Source organism: Meleagris gallopavo, chromosome 25 (assembly GCF_000146605.3).
Source record: "Meleagris gallopavo isolate NT-WF06-2002-E0010 breed Aviagen turkey brand Nicholas breeding stock chromosome 25, Turkey_5.1, whole genome shotgun sequence".
NCBI classification, from domain to species: Eukaryota; Metazoa; Chordata; class Aves; order Galliformes; family Phasianidae; genus Meleagris; species Meleagris gallopavo.
Genome location: NC_015035.2, coordinates 416281 through 440441, shown reverse-complemented (window position 1 = coordinate 440441; position 24161 = coordinate 416281). Strand labels below are relative to the sequence as shown.

The following is a 24161-nucleotide window of genomic DNA, read 5'->3' as shown; positions in this document are numbered from 1 at the left end:
GTGCATCCCCGTGCTGATCCCCCCGCACACCCCATACAAACCCCCCCTCCATCCCATGGCAGCAGTGGGCATCCCTCTCTCTCCCCACGACCTTGTGTTTGCCGCAGGCCTGGCAGCGGGCGCAGTGCCCCCCAACCCCACGGATGGTTCCAATGCCATCTAACAGCAGAGTCTCCCTGCACCCTGACTGGGAGCAACGTTTTAGTTTTGCTTTTTCCGCCGGTGAGGAGGAAGCTTTGTTCGGTGCTTTGTTTCCTTTCCAAACCACGCTGTGCCTTTTGTAACCTTGGAGAAATCCTTTCCAACAGCTCCGTGCTCCCCTTCCCTCCTATCCCTGCCTGCAGCAAAACCACCGGGCAGCTCAGCGGGGCTGGGGGTGACGGCTCAGGGCTGTGGGGCACAAAGTGGCCGTGGTTGCCTGAGTGTTTTCCAAGCTTTGATAGTGGGGAAATGGGAAATCCCAGAGTGGGATGCAGTGCAGCAGCCCCAGCTGAAAGCAGTGCCCAGCTCCAGGGGTTTGTTTCTCTGCGCCGTTACCTTCTCCAGGCTGGGAGAGGGTGAGCGGAGGGAGAGCAGCTCTGTATCCCCATGGTTTTTGCACCTCAATTCCCATCGGGTTTAAGAGCAGTGTTCCTCATGGAATGCTGTGACTTAATGGGAACGGTGCTTTGGGTGCTGAGTGTTCCAAACCCTGTGTGCATGGGAGACCCCCATGCACACCATGCCCAAACTGCCCTGCTGTACCCCACCCCGCTCCATGTGCACTGCCTGGTCAAACCCCATTTTCTGCACGCTTTATTTACAAGGAAAAGCATTCCAGCCTCAGCAGCTGAATGCATCTCTGGAAAGGAATAGGGCAGCACAACCAAGCAGGAGGTGCAGCTCCATCCTTCGTGGCTTAGGGTGCGTAAAGAGGAGCCGCACACCAGGAAATGCAGCCGTCAGATCCCCAAACCAGCGGCCTCTGCTCAGTGCTGGGGGCTGTGGCACCGCGTTGGCTGTCATCCTGCTCGGAAGGGAATGAGTGATGAAATCCGGAGTGTCTGTGCGGAAGCTGAAGGAGAAAGGAGGGGCCAAAAGCAAGGCTGTGAGCGACGCCGCAGCGTGGAGCCCGGCAGCTCGGGGAGCTCTTTCCCTTTGTGCAGCTGGGAAGTTGTTCCCGGTTACCAGCTGAGCCCGGTTCTTTTGCACTGAAAGCGTTATGCAAGGCTGGGATGGCGGGGTGCATTCCGGGAGGAGCCGCTTTGCAACTTTGCAAGGGTTCTTTTGGGGACAACGTCTCCCCTGGGGATGCTGAGGGAGCCCAGCCCATCCCTTGGCACGCCTGCACATCCAGCAGGGATCTGCAAGCAGCTCCCTCAAAGGGGGGAATGAATACAGTGTGGGCTGGGAATTAACAGCGTGGCTTTAATTGCAGCTCGGTGCCTCCCGTTGTCCACCTCTCCCAGCTATCCCAGCACTGCAGGAGCTTCCTGCAAAACCACTGCAGTGTTCCCTCCCGTGAACTGGGCTGGCAATGGGGCTCGGTGCAGGGGCATCCCAGAGGTTTGTGCTTTCTTTTTGCTGCTGGCTGGGGGGCACTCCTTTCGTCCTGTGGGCACGGCACTGATGTGTGACCGACGTGTGTCCCACAGGCCTGCGCTGCTTCTGCTTCCCCTCAACCCACGCGGAAGGGGAGGGTGCTGCTGAGCACCCGAGTGGTATTTTAAGGCTGTGTAGGAGAAGGAGGGGGTGAGGGACAGACGCAGCAGCGCCGTTCCTGCTCCCCCAGCTACAGGCTGGCAGCTCCCAGCACTGGCTGTGCTGGTGGAGGTGGAGCAGCATCAGCTGGAGCTGCTGGGAGCGCTGCAGCCAGACTTTGTCCCAGAACCGTCACGGCGCAGTTTGGGTTCGGTTATAAATGCTTTTCCTTTGCCAGGGGGAAGGGAAGGAAGGAGCCAGCAGTGTGCCAGCAGGCTGCAGTGTGGTCCCTTTGCTGGGGTGCCGTGGGCCGGGGCTGGTGGTCAGAGCTGTGCTGCTCAGCTCCCAGCTGTATGCTGCCAACCTTGGGGAGGAATCAGGCTCAGCTCCATCTCCGGAGCACCCCTCAGGCTCTGCCTTTTAGAACCACAGAGCACAGAGGTGCCGTTCCCATCCTGCGTGAGGTCTGATGGATGCCAGCCCTGCTGCGTCCCAGATCTCCGTGTCCCCTCAGCCCCACGTCAGGGAGCAGCCATGCCGCTGTGCCTTGCAGCGCAAACGGCTTCTGGGGATGTTATTTCCTGCAGAGTGCTGTGGGGTCCCTGCACGGCCCTGAGCTGTGCCGGCCTTTTGCTCATCGCTGCGTGCGAGACGTGAATTCGGAGCCCAGTGCAGCACTCAGGTTCTGCTTGGAGCCTGAAGTAATTACTGAGTCATTGCTCCGGTGTCTCTTCCCAGCTTTGCAGCGCTCGTTCTGTCCCTGTGTCTGAGGTCCCTGTGCCTCCCTGCAGCCACCACTGTCCCTGTGCAGGAAAACAGCAGCATACGCTCCGTATCAGCGTGGTGCAAAGCAATCCAGGCAGTGCATCCCTGCAGGGCAGAGAGGTGCGTGCTGCAGGGTGGCACGGGGCTGCCGTGGGGACACTGCTGCTGTCTGAGGAGGGGTGGGATGGAGGAATTCCCCAGGGATAGGAGCTGGGAGAGGCAGATCAGAGCGTAGAGGCTGCAGGTTGGGCTGCAGGTTGGGCTGCGTGCCCTCGCGATGCGCTGCTTCCATTGCCAAGGGACCATTTTTAGAGGCTGACAACTGCTGTCTGACAGCCAGAGCTGGGTGCTAGAGAGCCTGAGCGCTTCCCAAATGCCACCCCCTCTGGTTTTTCATGTGAGTGGGGGGTGAGGTTTTGCTGGGGGTGCAAACGGTGGCACCTGGGGATGCTGCTGGGACAACGATGCCACCTGCAGGGCTTGGGGAGGAGACGGTGAGAAGCAGCCAGGTGTGCTTCCCCAAAACCTCCATCACTGGGCTGGAAATGGGCCGTGGTGTTGAGCACAGCAGGGTGGAACAGCTGCAGGGCCTGAGTTCTGTGCTCTGAGTCCGTGGGACACTTTGATGTGGGATTCCCACATCCTTCAGGCTCCTCCAGGCTGCAGATACGGGGTGAGATCACCCCAAGCACAGCACACGTTCCCTTTGGTATCAGCTGGTGGCTGTTCTGTCGTTGGGAACAACAGGAAAGGATTTGGAAGCACTGATGCAGCTGGTGCTACAGAAGTGTAAAATTGTCGTGCTAATTAATTGAAACAGCCCCTGATTAATGCAGACTCGCTGTGTTCCCACTGCCTTACGGGGGAAGGATCCAAATGCTGTGCTTTGCCTTCACCCTCTGCTTTGCTGGCTCAGGAAGAGCAGCCATGGCAGTTAATTCTCCTTGCTCTGCCTGTTGCTGAAAGCTGAGCAAGAAAGCACCAAAAACTCGAGGGGAAGAAAGCTCCTCATCTGCAAGACGGGGCCAGACATTGCGTGGAACTGCTTCAGGGGCTGCCCTGGCTGCTGGGGCTGCACTGCTCTCAGAGCATCTTCTGTGTGCTGCTCTGCAGGCAGAGCTGTGGGTACTGAAAGAGGAAACTTGAAAGTAAGCAATGATGAATTGCTGCAGCTGCCTTGTAAACATCCGAGTTTCTTTTTTTTTTTCTTTTGGGTCCCCAAGGCTTAATTTGTTCAAATGAAAGCTGAAATCCATCAGGAACACGCTGCCAAAGCTCTGAGCATCCCCACACAGCACCTATCCCTGCTTGTCAGGGCTGCTGTGGCTCTGCAATCTCGGCTGCAAAGTGCAGCAGTGGAGCTGAGAATTCAGGAGTTTCTTTGGCCACATGTTGGAGCTCAGTGCTGCTCGAGGCAGAGATTGCCATCTGTGCTGGGTGAGATCTCACTCATCCCTCTGACTTCCCTTTAGTTTTCTGGCATCTGTGTATTAATTGAGAGGTGGAAATTTCATCACTTTCTGTTCTGCTCTTTCCTCGGGCAGAGGAGCACACGTGTGCTTCTGCTTGGGAGCAAGGATGTGAAAAGCAGACCTTTGGTGGCACACACATGGCTGCACGTTGGATCACTGCTGCGCTGGGAGTGGAGCAGCTTTGCCCATTCCTGCTTTCCTTGCAGGGCTCCATTCCCATGGGATGGGTTTGGTGGGGACAGCGGTGACCAAAGGCTCAGCACGCTGCTGGGGGAGATCCCAGAGCAGGAGGTTGAAGAGGGCAAAGTTGTGATCAGAAGGGGACGGGTGCATCTCCGTGAGCTGCACAGTTGCAGTGCAATTGGCCCGGGGGGCATCTCCTGAGTTCCATGTAATGGATAATGGTGGCAGGGAAATAAATCCCCTCTCTCTGCTAAACCTGCAAGAGGCACCTTTGCAGAAGTGGGCTGGGCTCCCTTTGAACCTTTACAGCTGGCTTCTTCCACTGCTTAGGAATCACAGCGTGCTGGATGTTTGGGGCAGGGCAGGAGGGAAGGAGGGCAGCTGGGAAGGAAAGGAAGGCAGCTCATGAGGAAGGAGAGCAAGAGGGAAGGAAGGAGGGCAGGTGGGAAGGAAGGAGGGCAGGTTGGCAGGAGAAGAAGGCAGCTTAAAAGGAAGGAAGGCAGGTCAGAAGAAAGGCAGCTCCTCGCCCTGGCGCTGCAGGTCGGGTGGCACAGAGGGCAGAGCGCTGTGCCTCTGGCTGTGCCGTGCCTCAGTTTCCCCGGGGAGCTCCTGTCAGGAAGCACTGATGCAGGCTGACTCTCCCAGCTCACTGCTGTCGTGTGCTGCAAATTACATCGCTTTGTTTCGGCCGCCCAAGCCCGGTAGTAATCAGGGCAATATTGTGGCCACATCCTCCCTGCGATCGCAGAGGGCACCAGCAGGTTATTTCCTGAAAGGCTTTTGTTTGTCCTTCCTGCCCCTGTTCCTGCGAGGAAATCTGCCCTTCCTGGGAAAGGTAACTGGCATGCAGGGCTTTGCCCATGGTGCTCACCTTGGGGTGCCCTGGGATTCACTCCCGAGGCTCCGAGGGCTCCAGGAGCCATTTGTTCAGTGCTGCAATGTGTGCAGCAGTGTGGTTTTAGGCATCTCCTGCTCTGGAGCAATGTGAAGCTTTGGCTTTGTCCCACAAGTAGATGGATACAGTGCAGATGGGGAAATGGTTGGAATGGGTGCACCTCTTTTCCAACCTTGGAGGTGGTGCAGGCAGTGGTGCTGCACTGCCCTGAGCCCTCCCAACCCAGCCATTTGTGCCATCCTGTGCATCACAGCAGCTGAAGAACTGTGGGCAAAGCAGAGCTGTGAGCAGTCCTGCTTAGCTCCCAGCCCTGTTCCGTGGGGCTGGAGCCGTTTTTGGAGCCCTTCTTCTATGAAAGCCATCTTAAAAAGCTCAAGTGCTGCTGCTGGAACCTTCCTGATGCAAAGTCCCATCCCAGCAGCGCTGTGTGAGGCACTGCATGGAGCTGCTGCAGAGGCATCCTGCAGTCGTGCCGATCACAGCCGCAATCCAGGAGTGGCTCTGGAATGTGCCTGGGAGAGGAATGCGGTCATTGAGTCAACAGGTTTGCAGTTCCTGGAGTTACTGGGGCTTTCCAGCAGCCAGCTTGGCACGTGATGCATTTACAGCATCCCAAACCCTTCCTTGGCCCCTTGCTCCAGCTCTGTACAGCAGCCCAGCCCTGCTGCTTGGAGTCCTCGTGTTTTCTGCCCTGCAGGCAACTCTGGAGCAGTCAGGTGCTGCTCCAGGGCTCCGTGGGGTTCTCCTTTCGAGGTGCTGCACTGGGGGATGTGCGTTAGCAGGGAGGTTCTGCTGCTGGGTGGGCAGCTGGGCTGGACGATCTCAGAGCTCTCTTCCGCCCTCGGTGATTCTGCGATTCGTAGCCAACAGATCTTCCTTACAATCTGCTTTCCTTGCAGTGTCCTTGGCTTTTCTGCCGGTTTGAAGGAGCGTTATCTAAGCGTAGGGCTGGAAATTGGGAGCTGTGGAGCCGCTCGCACGCTGTTCGCTGGGGGACACGGGCAAGTGCATTTAATGCCCTTTGTTTCTTCATTCCTCTTTACAGCCAGGAGGAAATTAATACCGGCTCTGTAAAAGACTCCCAGTTGATCTGTTAATTTCTTGTGAGTGCTTTGGAGATAAAACCAGGGGACGAGCCTTTTGTTGCATCGCCTCTCCCTGCCCTCCAAAGAACTCACAGGGCTCCTGCCTGCGGATTGCCACGCTGGTGCTTTGCTGCAGGGATGCTTTTTGCTGGTACAGTGGTACGGTTCCCCCTGCGCTGCCCGTGTGCTGCAGCAGAGCTCAGCTGGGGCATGGCTGGAAGGTGATGGGGACCGTCCTGTCCCCTCCTGGAGGCCAGCTCTGCCCCATGCTGGCTTCTTTGAGCACTGTGTGCTGCTCACACGCGGTGGTTGGGCTGAGCCATGCCGAGCGATGCGGCAGGAGCAGCACTGGGTTCCTCCCTGCTGCAGGACTCCTGCATGGCTGTGGTTTGCTGCTCAGCGCAGTGGGGCACAGCATTTCATTTCAGCTCATCCTGGTTAATTAGCCAAGGGGAAGCGCTGGGGTTGAGCAGGTTTTAATTGGGATGAGGGCACCCTGAGTTTTCCAGCAGGAAATTCTCCTGGGCTCCAGAGCCTGCGGACGTGGGGAGGCTCAACCACGGATCCGTGCACCTCGTTATGGCTGTTCTGTGCTTTGCATCAGCTTGTTTGTCAGCACAGAGCAGCCCTGGCAGGCAGACGTGCCCGCTGCCTGCAGATGATTCACAGCTCTCCGGTGTGCCAGGGACTGTTGCATCCTCCTCCTGTTTTGCAGCACTGCAGCAGTGCTGTTGGGGTCCCAGGGCAGCGGTGTTCATTTGGCAGCACTGCAGTGCTGCATCCTCACTCCTGCAGGGCTCTGTGCACAGGGAATGGAGCTTTGCCCGAGGCAAAGGAGGAGATGGAGCCGCAACGATTTGCTCCAGATCAAACAAAGAGTTGTGCTCGGACCTCGTTATTTTCTCACTGCTAATTAGGAAGAAAAGCCAAGGAATGGGAACATATTTAATTGATGCTGCTTTTGGTGACTCGGGGCTCTGCACGGAGCAGGGCAGCATCCGTGTGCACCAACACAGCCCCAGCCCCTTGGTGCCACCCTACCAGTCCCATGGCTGTCAATAGCCATTAAGACCCGTTGCTATTTGCCAGAGATACAGCCCTTATTATTTTTCAGAGCTGATTTCCCACTCTTATTGCCCTCAAACGGAGCTCAATCGTTGTTTGCCCCGCACTGAATCACCCCTTGTTCCCCTTCCCTGCCCCTCATGCTGCAAACAAATGAATGGAGGGCGGTTTGGATAGGAGAGCTGTGGCTGCCTGGCACAGCCCTGTGCACCCAGCCCTGTGTGGGAAGGTGACCGACCCCAGGCTGCTGCTGTGCAGGAGATAAGAACAGTGCTGATAGCTCTGGGACGGCCCCAGTGAGCCCAGACCTGAAAGGCATAAAGCAACAAGCAGACACTGCCAGGTACAGCTCAGCCCAACCTCCTCCCCCACCACCTCTCCTTGTGCAGCACAGCATCTCTTGCTCTGAGGTGCAGATTTTGGGGTCACCAGAGAGGGAAGGCTGAGCAGCACCCTGGGCAGCTGGAGAGCTGTCCCAGCCCCACTTCTGTCCCCCTTTTCCCACAGCAGGACCCATCCAGCTCCGTTCCCCAGGCCCAGCAGTGCCCCAGTGCTGAGGCTGTGCTGCCTGGTGCTCTGTCTGTGGCACCCAGAAGGGTTCGTGTGGCTTTCAGAGGGGCCCTGCTGGTGCTGAGCCACATGTGCCCCTACAGCCCGCACTCTCTGCAGTGTCCTTGAGAAGGGCAGCCCTGCAGGGCAGACATGAGGGCTCAGCTCCTTCCAAACATGGGTGATTTTTAGGTGTTGGGGGGTTCTGTGGCTCCGTCTCGAGCACAGCCCCAGGGGTTGGAGCAGAGAAGTGCATAAAAGCTTCCCTGCTTTTTCTTTCACCGTAAATGCTCTTGGAAAGTGTTTGATTAAAATGTTATTAAAACGTTCTTTTCGTGCTGCTCAGGGAGAGGTCTTTACATCCACCAAGTGCTGCCAGAGCGATGACTAAGCTGACCTTGGGTCCCATGCTGGAGAGCTGCACTGCAGCGCCGGGGCGATGGAGGGGGGGGAGAAGTCTGGATGGGTGGGATGGGGCCGTGCAGGGAGGCAGATGGCTGCACCCCAATGGGCATGCAGTGCCTGTGGCCTCAGGAGATTTCCAAATGGCTGGGAGCAGCATGGGGCAATCAGATCTCCTCTTTGAGCTGCATCCCTCCCTGTTCCATCATCAGATCTCCTCTTTGAGCTGCATCCCTCCCTGTTCCATCATCAGATCTCCTCTTTGAGCTGCATCCCTCCCTGTTCCATCCCTCTGTCCTCAAATCCTGACCCTCTGTATCCTTCCCATCTGCAGCTTGGGGAGAAGGCAGCTCAGATGTGGCACGTTTGGGGTCAGGAGGCAGAGAAGGAGCACACGCCATGGGATGGAGCTTACGTAGCATGGGGCACAGCTTCCAACCCATCCATAACCCAGCCATAGCTGAGGAAGGCCAGAACAGTGTGTAGGTTGGAGCCTGTCCAGGGTGGCTGGGTTGGGAGTAAATGTTTACACGGCCTCACATCCATCAGCGTTGAGGGCCTGGGGAAAGGCAGCCAGGTCCTGTTTATCAGCACACGGGTGGACCTCCTGGAGCTCTCACTTGTGGCAGCTCAGCCGTCAGCATTCACCTCTCTGTGCCTGGGGACCCACGGAGGCTCACCGTGATGGGGCTGAGCCTGATGGCCTCTTTGAGCATCCACAGCCTCTGAGCAGCAGCAGGGGGAAGGCTCCCTGCACCAGCAGCTCTGCAGGGCAGGAGTTGTGTTCTTGTGCTGGGATTGAAGCAGCCCCATGCAAATGTTTGGAGACCAAAACGAAGTCACCCAGTGCTGAGGAGCCGCAGGGCAAACTCCTCTGCAGCGCAGGCGATGCCTCAAAACAGCCCCAAATCTCCACAACAGTGATTTCACCCCCTTTGGAGCTTGAGCTGCACTTGACCTTGGCTAGCATGAAGGCTGCAGAGCCGGTCCCACCGCCCTGCCCTGCCCCAAACCTCAGCCTGCACTGCAGCCCCGTGCTCACCATGCAGCCAGACTGAACCCATTAGCTTGCACATTTCCTTGTTTGCTCTCAGGGTTGCTGTTTACCCAACCGTTCTTGCTCACACACAGTGTTTGATAGCAGAGGAGCTGCCTCCACGGAATCAAAGGCATGATTAACATGCAGCCTGTGCGAGTGTATTTTTAGGGACCTGAAGCACCAAATCCACATCAGTGCACGAATGTTCCAGTTTGATGGGATCCCGGGGCCCGTGGGGAAGAAGTGAGAGATGCTTAATTGTCAGCATTTGTGTTTTATTCATGATGGGATGTGCTCAGTGTGTGAGCACCGGTGAGCTGCAGACTTCATGCTGCTTGTGTAGCTTTCCATCTGATTGTGGCCAGGGCTGGCTTGTGCTGAGGTGTGTGCCTCTGAGTGCCGTTTGCAATGAGCTGTGCTAGGGGAAGGGATTATCACGCACCGTGCTGCTGCACCTCACGTCTGTGGCACCTGCAGAGATGGTGGGATCGTGGAGCACCTCCTGATGGGGACGGGCTGAGAGCCCTGGGGCTGTTCCCTGCAGAAAGGAAGGATCTGAGCAGCACTGACTGATATCTGAAGGGTGGGAGTGAGGAGGATGAGGCCAGGCTCTGTCTAGTGGTACAGAGGATGCTCTCCTGCATGATGTGCTATAGGGAACCTGCTCTGGGGGACTGCTCCTCTGCCATCCCTGGGCTTTGCTCTGGCAGCACTGCTGCAACAACGCCAGCACAGAAGGCAGGCTCCTTACCCCTCATCACAGCACCTGAGACCTTCCAGAGCCACCAGAGCCCCATGAGGCCATGCCAGACCCGTCCAGGCTGTGAGGATCCCTGCAGAGGAGCAGTCGGAGCTCTGCTCCATCCTCGGATCCGGCAGCTGACTCAGTGCTGGGCACAGGGGGAGGCGTTTTGCTTTCCAGACATGTTTGTGCTGCACCAGAGGAGGGAGGGACGAGCTGGCAGTGTGATGGTGCAGAGCCGCCCGCGTCGCCGCCGAGGTTTGAGTCCACACCGTGCAGATGGCACGGCCAGAAGGAATGATGGAACACGGTGTCAGCGGTGCCTGATGGGAAACCCATCCCTTTGCCAGGGAACAAATGTGCCTCGCTTCAAAGTCATCGTTATAAATCCTGGGAGACGATCCAGGGAAGCCCTCCCTGTCCCTGCAGCCCCCTGGCAGGGGTGGGGTGTAAGGGGTTGCGTGGACCCGGGGGCTGCAATGACGCCGAGGCATCCTAAGGGATGGGACGTTGCCATGGGGCACAGTGTGAGCCCCGCGTGGGTCTGACGGGAGGTAAACGCAGCACCTACGTGTGCTGGGAATGAGTAACTCTGTTGGGAAGAGCTGGAGCCAGCAGCAGCTTGTGTGAGCACTGTGCGTGCTGCCAGCACTGGCACGGGGCTGGGGGTCCACTGAGCCCCCCCTGGACTCTGCGCTGCGAGGACGGGCAGTGGTACTGTATGTCAGCCCAGCTTCCACTTCCCAGCTTGGGAGCACGGGGTAGAAAGGGGAACTGAGGCAAGCAGCAGGTTCTCAAGGCCGCGGCGAGGGCTGGGAGCGGTCCCTCCTTCCCACATCCTCCGTTCCCGTAGCCAACGTGTGCTCTGCTCTCTCCTCTCCAGGCTTCCACGTGATGTCCTCGGTGTCCAAAGTGGTTCCCGAGAGCTGCCTGCTCATCGTGGTGGGCCTTCTGGTCGGCGGGCTCATTAAAGCGGTGGGCGAAAAGCCCCCCATCCTTAAATCAGACATCTTCTTCCTCTTCCTTCTCCCTCCCATCATTTTGGACGCCGGCTATTTCCTCCCCTTGCGACAGTTCACGGAGAACCTGGGCACCATCCTCATCTTCGCCGTGGTGGGGACGCTGTGGAATGCCTTTTTCCTGGGGGGGCTGATGTATGCCGTGTGCCAGATCGGCGGCAGCGGCCTCAACCACATCGGCCTGCTGGCCAACCTGCTCTTCGGCAGCATCATCTCGGCCGTGGACCCGGTGGCCGTGCTGGCTGTCTTTGAGGAGATCCACATCAACGAGCTGCTGCACATCCTGGTCTTTGGGGAGTCCCTGCTGAACGACGCCGTCACGGTGGTGAGCGGAGCTGTCGGGGTTTGCTTTGGGGTGGCACCAGGGCTGCTTCCGTCCGTCTGTGGGATGCTGCTGGCACAGGCTGGGTGTTGTGGGCTGCAGGGCTGCAGTGCTGCGCTTGCTTCTGAACTTCTGCAGGTGCAGAGCTAAATATAGCAGCTGAAAACACTGCAGAGGTGCTTTGAGGTGATGTGCTTCACTTGACGGGTTGGGAAGGCCAAGAGCATGTGCTCAGAGCTCTGCTGCGTCTCAGGGAGGGTTGCGGAGCTTTGCTGGCTCACTCTGCCCCCCAGCCCCATCCCACAGGGATGGGGGGACGCTGCTTCCTGACCCCAGTGCTGAGGTCCTGCTGCTCACCCAGCAAAAGCAATGGGGAGCACAGAGGATCCGTGCTGTTTCCAAAGGACAGCTGTGTCCAGGTGCTGGCATGGCTGTCATCCTCCTCCCTGCAGTGCTGACCTCCACATTTACTCCCAGCCCACTGCTTTTTCCTGGCTCTGCTCCCACGCCCCATCTGCTCTGCTCAGCATGCTGCAGAGGGTGAGGAGGAACGTGCTGTCCCAGCACAGGGCTTTTCCCAGGAGCTTTTCTCCCTTTTTGCCCTGGGCTGTGTCCTCGCTCCCATCCCTAAGGAATACTTTTGCCTTCTGCTCTCCCATCTGTCCCAGCCCGGGCCCCAGGAACCAGCTCTGGCACGCCGGGTCTGGCACCCTGCCCTCCCCCTGCTCCGAGTACCCTGCAGGATGCTCAGAAGTCAGATTCCCCTTCCTGCTTTAAAATCTCTCCAGTAAACACATCCAGAAGTGAGAGATGCAGCCCGGGGTGGGCTCCTTGCAAGGCTGCCCTGTCAGCTACAAAGCAGCATGAAGGTTTGGGCTGTGCTCTGTGCTGAGCAGGGGCAGCTGTTGCCTTTTCTCCCCACGTGGCTGTTGGGAGTCCTTATTTATCCATTGGGAAGCGGGAACGATCTCTTGCTGGGTCATCCTTGCCTGGAGCCCCTCCAGGGACGGCAGCTGGGACTGTAGTGGAGAACAGAGCTGTCCTGGATGTGTGTCCAGCTGTGTGACAGCAAAGCACCGCCAGCTTCTTCTGCTGGCTGGAGCACAGGATGCAGCTCTGTGTGACGCGGCCAGGCTCCCTTGGGCGTCTGCATGCATCCCTGCTATGCTCTCCTAAGGATGGTCCCTAAGCAGAGCTCTGAGGTGAGGGGATCTCCTCAGTTTGAAACCCCTTCTCCCTTCTCATTCCCAGGTCCTCTACCACCTTTTTGAGGAGTTTGCCAACTTTGAGCAAGTGACCATTATCGATATCATCCTTGGCTTCCTCAGCTTCTTCGTGGTGTCTCTGGGCGGCGTCTTCGTGGGCGTCATTTATGGGCTGATTGCTGCCTTCACGTCCCGCTTCACCTCCAACATCCGCGTCATCGAGCCCCTCTTCGTCTTCCTCTACAGCTACATGGCCTACCTCTCTGCGGAGCTCTTCCACCTCTCCGGCATCATGGCGTGAGTTGGGTGCGGGGGGATGAGGTGCCCTCCTACCCCAGGACCCCACTTTTGGGGGATTTGCTCTCCGTAGCAGTCCCAGCGTGGCCAGAGCACGCCTGATGAGGGCCGGGGCTGTGTTTGGGCACGAAGGCAGCGGGGAGAGAGTCTCACTTGGGCTGACCCACAGATCCCAAACCACTGACGGCCCATTTCCCACTCCTTCAGGCCCGTGGTGGCAGCAGGGCCTGCTGAGTGCTCACAATGCGTTGGGTTTGTGCTGCCTGCTTCCAATGCTGCCCAACCAGGGGGGAGGAAAATCCTTACGTTGCCCTTCCTGGATCCCTGGCATCTCACAAGCCTCGTGCTGCAGGGCCATGGCTTGCGGCTGCCTCCACGGCTGCTGAGTGCCCCCTCCTTGCCCCTAGGCTCATCGCCTCCGGCGTCGTCATGCGGCCCTACGTGGAAGCCAACATCTCCCACAAGTCCCACACCACCATCAAGTATTTCCTCAAGATGTGGAGCAGCGTGAGCGAGACCCTCATCTTCATCTTCCTGGGTGTCTCCACCGTGGCTGGCCAGCACTACTGGAACTGGACCTTCGTCATCAGCACGCTGCTCTTCTGCCTCATCGCGAGGGTTTTGGGTGAGCCCTTGATGTGGTGGCAGTCCCCGGGGCTGCTCCTGGGTTGTGGGCTCCTCTCAGGGCTCCTCTCAGGTCCCAATTTGCCTTGCTGGGAAGACTGGGGTCGACTGGGTAGCACTGCTCCACAGCGGGCATTGGACTTTGCTTGTGGTTGGCTTTATGGGAAGATGGGGGTGAGGCCACGTTTGTGCTGGGCAGGGGGTTGGGATGAGCGTGCACCCAAGGGTCCGAGGAGCATATCCCTCGTGTTAAAGGGTGCAGCACTGCTCTGGGCTCTGGGGGGGTTTCTTCAGGTCTGGGGGCTTCCTTCACCATCTCTGTGCGCTCCCCAGGCGTCCTGGTCCTCACCTGGTTCATCAACAAGTTCCGAATCGTGAAGCTGACACCAAAGGATCAGTTCATCATTGCCTACGGGGGCCTGCGGGGAGCCATCGCCTTCTCCCTCTGTTACCTCCTCGACTACGAGCACTTTAACATGAGGGACATGTTCCTCACGGCCATCATCACCGTCATCTTCTTCACTGTCTTCGTGCAGGTCGGTGGCAAGTGGGTCCAGAGGGGTAGAGAGCCTTGTGGGGGTGTGGAAATGATGAAAGCAAGGAGCTGCCCCTCGTAGAATCAGACAATCGTGGGAGGGCTGAGGTTGGAGGTGAGCTTGAAGCCCACCCAGCCTCAACCCCACGCCCCGGGCTGGTTGCCGGTTGCTTCCCACCCCATCCATCTGCCCACGGTCTGACCCTCCTGCCCCCCTCCCCAGGGCATGACCATCCGGCCCCTGGTGGATCTGCTGGCCGTGAAGAAGAAGCAGGAGACGAAGCGCTCCATCAACGAGGAGATCCACACGCAGGTAACGCCGCATTCCCAGCCCTTGGCACGCGTCCCTTCGCTGCCTTAGCCCTCTTCTTTCTCTGCTTCTGCCACCTCCACCGCTGTACCCAGGCGGGTGCACGGAGCGGGAGCTGCCCCTAAATGGTGCCCAAGGTAAGGGGGGACGGAGCGAGGGCTCTCCCCTTCTGTGTCGTCCGATGCCCGCTCCGACCCACACCTCCCCTCTCTGCCTGAGCTGCGTAGGACCGCCCGCCCTCCCGAGGCCCCCCCGGACCCACAGCCCTGATGTCACACCCCGCTGAGTGCCGTCACCCCGTGTCAGTGTGGGGTAGGGGGAGGAGAGGCAGCAGCCCATCAGCTGCCCGTGCCCTGCGCCTTCTCTTACAGTTCCTGGATCACCTTCTGACGGGGATCGAGGATATCTGCGGTCACTACGGGCATCACCACTGGAAAGACAAGTGAGGAGGGTGGTTTGGTGGGACCTGTGGGTGAGATGGGAACGGGGTTGAGTTGCCGACTGGCGACCCAGGGCTGGGGTTTTCCTTAGGCCGCGGAAGCCACGTGGGCTCCCCCCAGTGAATCACAGTGCTGGGCTGAGCGTGAGCGAGGTGTGGGGCTGCACCGCTTTGCCACGCTGCGTGCAAAGGGGGGGAATTCCTGCAGGATGCCCCAGAGCAGCTCAAGGCTGTGAGCTGTGGGGTCTGCCTGGCTCCGGGGGGGGTCCCAAGCTGCAACCTACACCTGGGGGAGACGGTCTGTAGAGGGGTGGGTGTGCTGGGGCAGGGCTGATGTGATGTACTACCTCTCCTTCTTTCCCCACATTGTTGGGAAGGCTGAATCGCTTCAACAAGAAGTACGTGAAGAAGTGCCTGATAGCAGGAGAGCGCTCCAAGGAGCCGCAGCTCATTGCTTTCTATCACAAGATGGAGATGAAGCAGGCAATCGAGCTGGTGGAGAGTGGGGCTTGGGCAAGATCCCCTCCACCATCTCCGCTGTCTCCATCCAGTGAGTTCCCAGCCTCCCTGTGCTGCCCGGTGGTGGCCGTGGGGCAAGCAGCCCTTCAGCCCTGCCGTGTGCTGTGGCACCGTGACTCTGAGTGCTGTCTGTCCATGCAGGAACATCAGCCCCAAAACCCTCCCTGTGGAACGCGTCATCCCGACCCTGTCCAAAGACAAGGAGGAGGAAATCCGGAAGATCCTCCGCAGCAACCTGCAGAAAACCAGGCAGAGGGTGAGGCGAGCCCCGTGCTGTGCCCTCGCCCCGCGTTCCCCCTTTGTTTCCCTGGGGTGGCCCTCAATCTGCAGCCCTCAGCGCCAGCTGTGCCCCTCTGCCCATCCTCAGCTCGGCCCCATGTGTTCCCAGTCTCTGTTCCCTCCCCAAGAGACACTGGGATGTGCTGAGGGGAGGCTGGCCTGTTGGCTGAGCCCTTCCTGGGCTGTGGTGGGTGAGATGAGACATCCCACGGGATGAAGCACAAGGGAATGGACGTGCTCTGCCCACGGGCAGCTGTGTCATCCCATCTCCAAAGGGGACGGTGCCGTGACCTCCCTTTGCCTTCCCATTTTTCACCCATCTCCTTTTCTTGGGTGTTTTCACAGCTGCGATCCTACAACCGGCACACGCTGGTGGCTGACCCCTACGAGGAAGCCTGGAACCAAATGCTCCTGAGGAGGCAGAAAATCCGGCAGGCTGATCGCCAGGTCAGGGGATGCTGGTGAGGGACGGGGCGGGATGGAGGTGGATGGGGCTTCCAGCTGGGAAGGGCACCGCTGTCCTGCATGGGGTCCACTGTAGCTGTCCCTGCCCTCTGGTGATTGCAGCGTGAAGGCAGATGCAGAGCAAGTCCTTGCAGCATGGCTGGGAGGATACATTTACCCTCTGCATCCCACTGCTGCTTCTCGCTCATCCCTGAGACTCAGGATCAATTCCCCACTTCCCCGGGGCCGTTTGGCTGCAGGCAGTCCCTCATGCTGCTTTCCCTGTGTTCTGGTTGCAGAATGCCTACCTGACAGTGCCAGCTAACAAGATTGATTCTCCCACCATGTCCCGGGCTCGCATCGGCTCAGGTAGGGTGGGATGGAGCTGGGGGGACACGCAGGTCTTGGCGTCGTGCTGAGCATCACTGGGTGTGCAGCCACTCAGGGGTCGTGCTGTCCTGTATCCCTGTGCTGTCCTCTGTCCCCTGCGCTGTCCCACGTCCCTCCTACTGTCCTCTGTCCCCTCCGTTGTCCCGACTTCTGCTGTCCCGTGTTCCCTCTGCTGTCCTGTGTCCCTTCTGTTGTCCTGCGTCCTCTCTGCTGTCCCGCATCCCCTCTTCTCTGCCCCGTGCATCCTTGGGGACAGCAGCTAGGCGGCAGGAGAGGAACCCGAGCAGAAGCAGCTCAGCGTCGCTGCTTGCTGGAGCCGGGTTTGCTCAGCAGAGGGCGGCTTCGCCCCTCGCAATCCGTGCAAGCAGAGCTGGGCTGGCCGGTGCCTTCCAAACAGGACGCGCAGCTCAGAAAAAGGCCTCCAAAGTCAGAGCGAGCCCGGGGGGTGCAGACCTCAAAGACCTGCAGTGCATTAGCTGAGGGTCCCCGGGACCCCTTTCCTGCTGGCACTCCCCAGGCCGACCCGATTTACCCAGAGCTACGTTCTGCCTGACTCCTCTCTGCCCCCCCAGACCCACTGGCCTACGAACCCAAGCCGGACTCGGAGAACCTCCCCATCATCACCATCGACCCGGCCTCCCCGCAGTCCCCGGAGTCGGTGGACCTGCCCAACGAGGTGCCCAAGGGCTGCGGTGGCCTGCCTCCCTCCCCCGAGGAGGATGAGGAGGGGTTGGTGATGCGGCCCAAGGAGCCTTCCTCCCCTGGCACCGACGACGTCTTCACGCCGGGGACCAGCGACAGCCCCAGCAGCCAGAGGATGCTGCGGTGTCTGAGCGACCCGGGGCCGCGGCAGGAGCCGGAGGAGGGGGAGCCCTTCATCCCCAAGGGGCAGTAGTGCGGGGCTGCCCCTTCCTTCCTCTGGTTTCTCTCCCTCTTCGTTTTCTTTCTTTGCTCCCCCACACTTTCGGGTTCCTCTATCACTACACGCCGGGTTTGGGAAGGGGGGACCGTCCTGGATGGATGGGAGCTGTGGGGACAGCTGTGCCCTGCGAGCCGTGGACCGGCTGAGGAGCAGGATGGAGCCCTGGGTGGGGGACGCCCGGCCCTGGGGTGAGGACGCTCCCTGGGCTCCAGGACTGGCAGTGCTGCACGGGGCTGTGCTGGAGGCGACCCCAACCCACAGTGACCCCGTGGGACGGCGCTGGGCTGTGGCTGCAGAACTGGGGGCACCCGCGGGGCTGCACGGCTTCGCATCTCCCTTTGCTTGCTGCATCCGCACCCCCTGAGCCCAGGGGTGCAGCTCACGGAGGTGGGGGCCCAGATCCGCATCTCCCCCTCCACGGCTGCGTTCCCCGCGGGGCCACCCACCCCAGTGCTGCATTCACACCGGGTCTTGCTCAATAAATACCCCGTAGCCATGCGGGGGTCCCCGCTCCCCTCGCGCCCTGCAAAACCTGGGCCTCTCTGTCCCTCCTGGATGCCTAGCACCCCCAGCCCCGTGCATGTCCCCTCCTTAAACCCCACATGGGGGTGGAAGCAGCGCTGCTCCTTAACCAAAGACAGCCCCGGGTTCGGCGCAGCACGCAGATTGTATTTCCCATGCGCCGTCCCGCCGGCGTGCATCGTGCCCTGCTTCCAGGGGGGAGAGAGAAGCAGTGACAATTCTCTTGTATAGAAAGGAAAAAAAAAAACAACAAAAACGCCACATATGTAAAGAGATTCTTTTTTTTTTTTTTTTTTTCATGACTATTCTAATAAATTAATGTTAATTTGTCGTGTCGTCTGGGTGGGTTTTTTGCCCGGACCCCCACACTCCTCCTGTGTCTCGAGGGCTGCGTTGTTGGCACTCGCATCCCAAACCTGTTCCCAGATTGCTGCCCTGCTCTGGGTGGGGAGGGGGGTCATTTATATTGCCAGTGTTGCTCCTTTTTTATTTTTTTAACAACTGAACAACTGGGAGAGGGAAGTGTGTGGCGTTGTGCTGTGGATGTGTCAGCCGCCCAGTCAGGCTGGTCCCTGCCTGAGCTGTGCTTCGTGCAGGAGAGGGGGGAATGCTCCAGGCCAGGATGGTGGAAAGCCAGCATGGCTATGGGGACACCAGGATGGGTATGGGGATGACAACATTGCCATGGGGACACCAGCATGGCTATGGGGACACCAGCATGGCTATGGGGACACCAGCGTTGCCAAGGGGACACCAGCTATGAGGACACCAGCATGGCCATAGGAACACCAGTGCAGCTATGGGGAGACCAGTACAGCCATGGGGACACCAACACAGCTATAGGGACACCAGCAGGCCATGGGGATACCAGTACAGCTATGGGGACACTAGCATGGCTATGGGGACATCAGCACAGCTATGGGGATACCAACATTGCCATGGGGACACCAGCATGGCTATGGGGACACCAGGATGGCTATGGGGACACCAGCTATAGGGACACCACCATGGCCGTAGGAACACCAGCACAGCTATGGGGACACCAGTACAGCCACAGGGACACCAACACAGCTATAGGGACACCAGCATGGCCATAGGGACACCAACACACTATGGGGACACCGGTATAGCCATGGGGACACCAACACAGCTATAGGGACACCAGCAGGCCATGGGGATACCAGTACAGCTATGGGGACCCCAGAATTGCCATGGGGACACCAGTGTAGCCATGGGGACACCACCATGGCCGTAGGAACAACAACACAGCTATGGGGACACCAACACAGCCATGGGGACACCAACACAACAGTGGAGATCCCATCATGGCCAAGGGGACACCAGCATGGCCATCGTGCAAGGTAAGGCATCAGGGTGTCCTCTGCTCCCCCCCGGTGCCGTGAGCCAAAGGTGAACTCACAACAGATGCCCTTTACCTGGATGGACATCGGGGACGATTTCTCCATCCCCCACAGCTCTCGGGGCTGCACCAGCCCTGAGCCCAAAGCCCACAGCCTGCAGGGTGCACACACCCTCCCACCCGCAGGGAAGAAGCCCCGGGGAGCAGAGCCCCTCTCTTCAAAGCAGCCACCGCCAGAGCTGCAAATTAAAGCTCTGATTCAAGCAGGCCGTGACTCACGCGTTTGCCATCCCATAAGCTCATAATGGCTGGCGTTGCTCATCTGCTTCAAATACCTGAAGCTCCAGGTCCGTCCCCCCCATGCCCTCAGGATGAGTTCGGCCCCCTGTGCGTCCCATAGCTGTGGCTTTGGGTGCTGTGGGTGCTTGGGGACCCCAGCAGCGCCAGCCCAGCCTGGCAGCACCGACCCCCAACACGGAGTGGGACGGCCCTGGGTGGTGCGACGAGCATCCACGTGCAGGGCAGCATCACGTGCAGCCACCCTCACGGCTTCAGTCATCGCCTGAACACCACAAGTCTCCAAACGGAGGCATTTCCAGGATATTCTTGTGTCTGTCTTAAGGGGTGAGTAACTTCTTCTAATGAGGGAGGACTAATGATCCCTCCAGGGATGGGCTGGCACTGCTGAGCAACCGCTGAAGTGCACGAGGCCGTGGGATGGATGGAGCCCAGGGAGCATCCCCATGTCCCTTGTACTGCCATGCCATGTTCCCATGTCCCCTGTGCCTCCACCCAGTGCAGCCATTCTGCCAGCACTAAGGCAAGGACAGAGATAGGACAGCAGTGGGGCAGCAATGGGACGCAATGGGACAGTGGTGGGATGGCAATGGGACAACAGTGGGATGGCAATGGGGCAGAAATGAGATGTCAGTGGGGTGGCAATGGGGCAGCAATGGAGTGGCAATGGGATAGTGATGGGATGACAATGGGATGGCAATAGGGCAGCAATTGGATGGCAGTGGGGTGGCAGTGGGACAGCAGTGGGGTAGCAATGGGGTAGCAATGGGATGGCGATGGGACAGAAATGGAATGGCAAAGTGACAGTGATGGGATAGCAATGGGATGACAATGGGATGGCAATAGGGCAGCAATGGGATGGCAGTGGGGTGGCAAAGAGGAAGCAATGGGATGGCGATGGGATGGTAATAGGATGGTGATAGGATGGCAGTGGGACAGAGATAAGATGACGGTGGGGCAGTAATGGAATGGTGATGGGAAAGCAATGGCACAGCGATGAGATGACGTTGAAGTGGCAGTGGGATGGCAGTGGGATGGCAATTGGACAGTGATGAGATGGCAATGGGATGGCAGTGGGACGACGATGGGACAGTGCTGGGGTGGCAATGGGATGGCAATAGGACAGTGCATGCCACCACCTGGAGCCGCACTCAGGCAGCGCTCACAGCCTGAAAAGAACACAAAGGGAAAGGCCGGCAGGGTTTCCTAGCAGGCTCCAACTAACAGCCGCCCTGCAGATGACCGTCACTGTTTAAAATCCCAAATCAAGCCAAGCAAAGATTGCTACATCACCAGGAAGGCCAGGACGCACGGGTTGCTATGGGCGCTGCTGGGAGAACACCGTGTGGTTTTGGGTTCCCCCATGCAGATGTGGGGTCACCGCGGGGGGTTGGAGGGCAGACTGGTGACACCATCACTGTCACCGGATGGGGCTCGATGCCACCGCTCCCGGCATGGCTCCAGGGGTGCTTGGGGCTGCAGGGCTGTGTGCAGCCCGGGGAGGTGACGGTGCCATTCCCCAGCTCTGCGTCAGCCGTGCTAATAACAGCCTGTGCTCCTGCACTGCCTTTCATCTCAGCCCTCGGAGGTGGCCCTCGCTGGCTCACAACACCTCCCTGGGGTGGCATCACAGCCATCATCCATCAGTGTTATTTCCGGAAGCCAAAGGGGCTGTGGGAGCCTCGCAGGGACCCCTGCGCCGGGTGGAGATGGACTCAGCCTTGCCTTGGCTGGTGTGGGGACATCCTCTGCAGTGGTGGCACCCGGGTGTCACTCAGCCAAGGGCTGGGGGCAATGGGAGGGTGCTGGCAGTGCTGCCTGCATCCCCTGCCTCAGTTTCCCCACCCGCTGCCCAAAACCCTCTGCCCAGACCTCCGCCTCCTCCTCCTTTTGGCTTTTGGGATGAATGAACCTGAACTCAACCAACCCCTCCTCCTCCCTTCCTTCTGCCCTCACAGCCCAAGCAGGCAGTGCCCACCGCCCCACATAATCCAGGTCACCAGACATCTCTGTGCTCTGCTGCAGCTCCTAGGTGGGATAAGGCCTTCCTCCTCATCATCCTCCCCTCCTCTTCATCCTCCCCTTGCCCTTTTCATCCTCCCCACCTCATCCTCCTCATCCTCCCCTTCTCCTCACCCTTACCTTCTCTTCCTCCTCCTCACCTCTTCCTCCTTACCCTCACTTCCTCCTCATCCTCATCTCATTCTTCTCATCCTCACCTTGTCCTCTTCATCCTCACCACCTCCTCCTCCCCATCCTCACCTCATCCTCCTTATCTTCACCTCATTCTCCTCATGCTCACTTCATCCTCCTCATCCTTACCTTGTCTTCCTCATCATCACCCCTTCCTCCTCATCCTCACCACCTCCTCATCCTCACCTTGTCCTACTCATCTTCACCACCTCATCCTCCTTGTCCTCCCCTCCTCCTCCTCCTCACCTCATCCTCACCACCTCATCCTCTTCATCCTCACTTCATCCTCCTCATCCTCACCTCATCCTCCTCATCCTCACCTCATCCTCCTCATCCTCACCTCCTCTTCCCCATCCTCACCTCATCCTCCTCATCTTCACCTCATCCTCCTCATCCCTACTTCATCCTCCCCCTCCTTACGTTGTCTTCTTCATCCTCACCTCTTCCTCCTCACCCTCACCTCCACCCCATCTTCACCTTATCCTCCTCATCCTCACCTTGTCCTCCCACCCTCACAGCTCCTCTGGAGACAAAGCAGTGCTCTGGGAGCTGCAGGGTTCCAGCAGTGCCACAACTGCACAAGTGGTGCAAGCAGGAGGCGGCCGGGAGCTGTGTTTGCCGAGGGAGGTTGCAGACACAGCTGGGACCCACCTCCTAAATCCACAGCAGGCACAGGGCAGCAGGCATGTGCACGGGGACAGCGTGGGGATGGTGACCTGTTTGTGCAGGAGCAGCAGGTGAGCACCTGGAGACGGCTGGCACCTGCATGGGGATGGTGGCACGTGTGCATGCACAGAGACAGCACCGTGCATGCAGGGACAGCTGGTGTGTGGCATGGGGACACCAGGGCATGCACAGGGCTGGGTGCCAGGGGACAGGCAGTGCACGCATGGGGACTTCTGCCATGCACGAGGGAGCGTTGCTGCTGCCCGGGGTGACGTCTGGTGACGTCGGTGGCTCTGGAGCAGGGCTGGTCCCTGCTGCTTGCTCAGGGAGGCGGCTCACCTGCGCAATGGCAGGCGGGCAGCAGTCGGTCCCACGCAGTCAGGGTGTCCCCAAGGCCTCTCCTGACCCCTCGGTTGGGCTGTTCCCTCCCAGCCTGGCTCGGTTCCCCCCAGCCCTGCACCCAGTTCTGCAGGTGAGCATCCCACAGGGGCTGGGAAAGAGCCCCCAACCGGGTGCTGCTCTCTGCAGTCCCCTGTGCCCAATTCCTGAGCCATACGCCAAGGGATTCTGGCAGGGCACCCCAGAACCACAGTTTGGACTCCAGGAGTGGGTGCTCAGCTCAGTGCTGTCGGGCACTGCAGTGCATCCCATGGCATCACAGGGCACGGCCACCGCCCAGGCACCGGGCACTGGGGGCTCAACACGGGGGACATGGGACAGGGGAAATGGGATGTGGGGTGTGGGGCGTGAGACGTGGAACAGACATGGGAACGGGGACAGGGAATGTGGGACACAGGATATGGGAGACAGGACATGGAAAATAAGGGAGGGAGGGGATGCTCTCCTGATTTCCTAAGCACTTTGACTCGTCCATCAGCCTCTTGGGAAACTTCTTGATAAAGCTCTTCTGCCGGTGCCACCAAAGGGGTTTTGCAACAGCAGTATTTGCAGAGTTCCATGGAAAACTGCTTTCACTCCCTGCACCCCACAGCCTAAACCTGCCTGGTGGCCTCGCAGTGCTCCTGCCTCAGGTTTCACCCAGCACCCCCAGCCCAACCCCATGTTCCCCCAGCAGCTGTGGGCACCCATCGGGGTGTTATGGGCACTCTCTGAGCCCAGTCCTGGCTGCCTCACAAGCTGAACATCTGCCCTATCCTTCACCTCCTTTTGCACAATGGCTTTGTGGCTTTCCCAGGAACCATCCAGCACCTTGGCACACGCGTGCCACCCGAGCCATGTCCTGCTTTGGTGACGCCTTGCTGGCAGCTGCCCCATTTGCACATGCACTGGGCATCAGCAGCAGCAGAGCTTGGTACCCACAGGGAGATCTCCAGTGTCCAATGGGAGAGCAGAGTGCTGATGTGGAGATGGGCTCTGGGGGAGACCCCAGGGCAGGGGAATCCCTTAGGAGAAAACAGCAGTGGGACAGCATTGGGGTTTGGGCTCCCAGGGTGCAGCAGCAGCACCTGACCTTGTGGGCTCCATGATGGGAAACAATTTGTTTATCAATTGGGCATCCATGGGTGGTGTATGGAATATCAATGGGGCACCAGTGGGGCATTAGTGGGATGTCAAGCAGGTATCAATGTGACACTAGTAGGGTATCAATGGGGCGTCAACTTGGTATCAATGGGTCATGAATGGGATGCCAGTGGGACATGAAAGGGATATTAATGGAGCACCAATTCGGTATCGATGGGACACCTGGGGTTGTGAATGGAACATCAAAAGGACATCAATGGGGCCAACGAGAGTATCGTGGAATGCCTGCAGGGTGTGTAAGGGGCATCAATTCAGTATCAATGGAACATCAACAGATGTCAATGGAATATCAACAGAGCATCAATGGGACATGAGTGAGGTGTCAATGAGCCACTAGCGGGACATCAGTGCGGTATCCCAGGTGTCACGGCTGGGTGTCCCCACAGCCGCCGCTCCCGG

The 24161-nt window shown here is 58.9% G+C and overlaps 1 protein-coding gene across 1 annotated transcript; it reads left to right on the top strand.

Annotated features, from left to right (window-relative positions):
• The first annotated feature begins 10392 nt into the window (after window positions 1-10392).
• On the top strand, window positions 10393-17961 carry SLC9A1 (solute carrier family 9 member A1). The gene is given in 13 exon segments (XM_010723289.2): window positions 10393-10404; window positions 10643-11221; window positions 12470-12720; window positions 13128-13345; window positions 13678-13880; window positions 14103-14192; window positions 14561-14631; window positions 15006-15130; window positions 15133-15178; window positions 15289-15403; window positions 15772-15873; window positions 16170-16239; window positions 16833-17961. Coding segments are annotated over 13 exon segments (2205 nt in total). The 3' UTR covers window positions 17156-17961.
• The last annotated feature ends 6200 nt before the right edge of the window (window positions 17962-24161 follow it).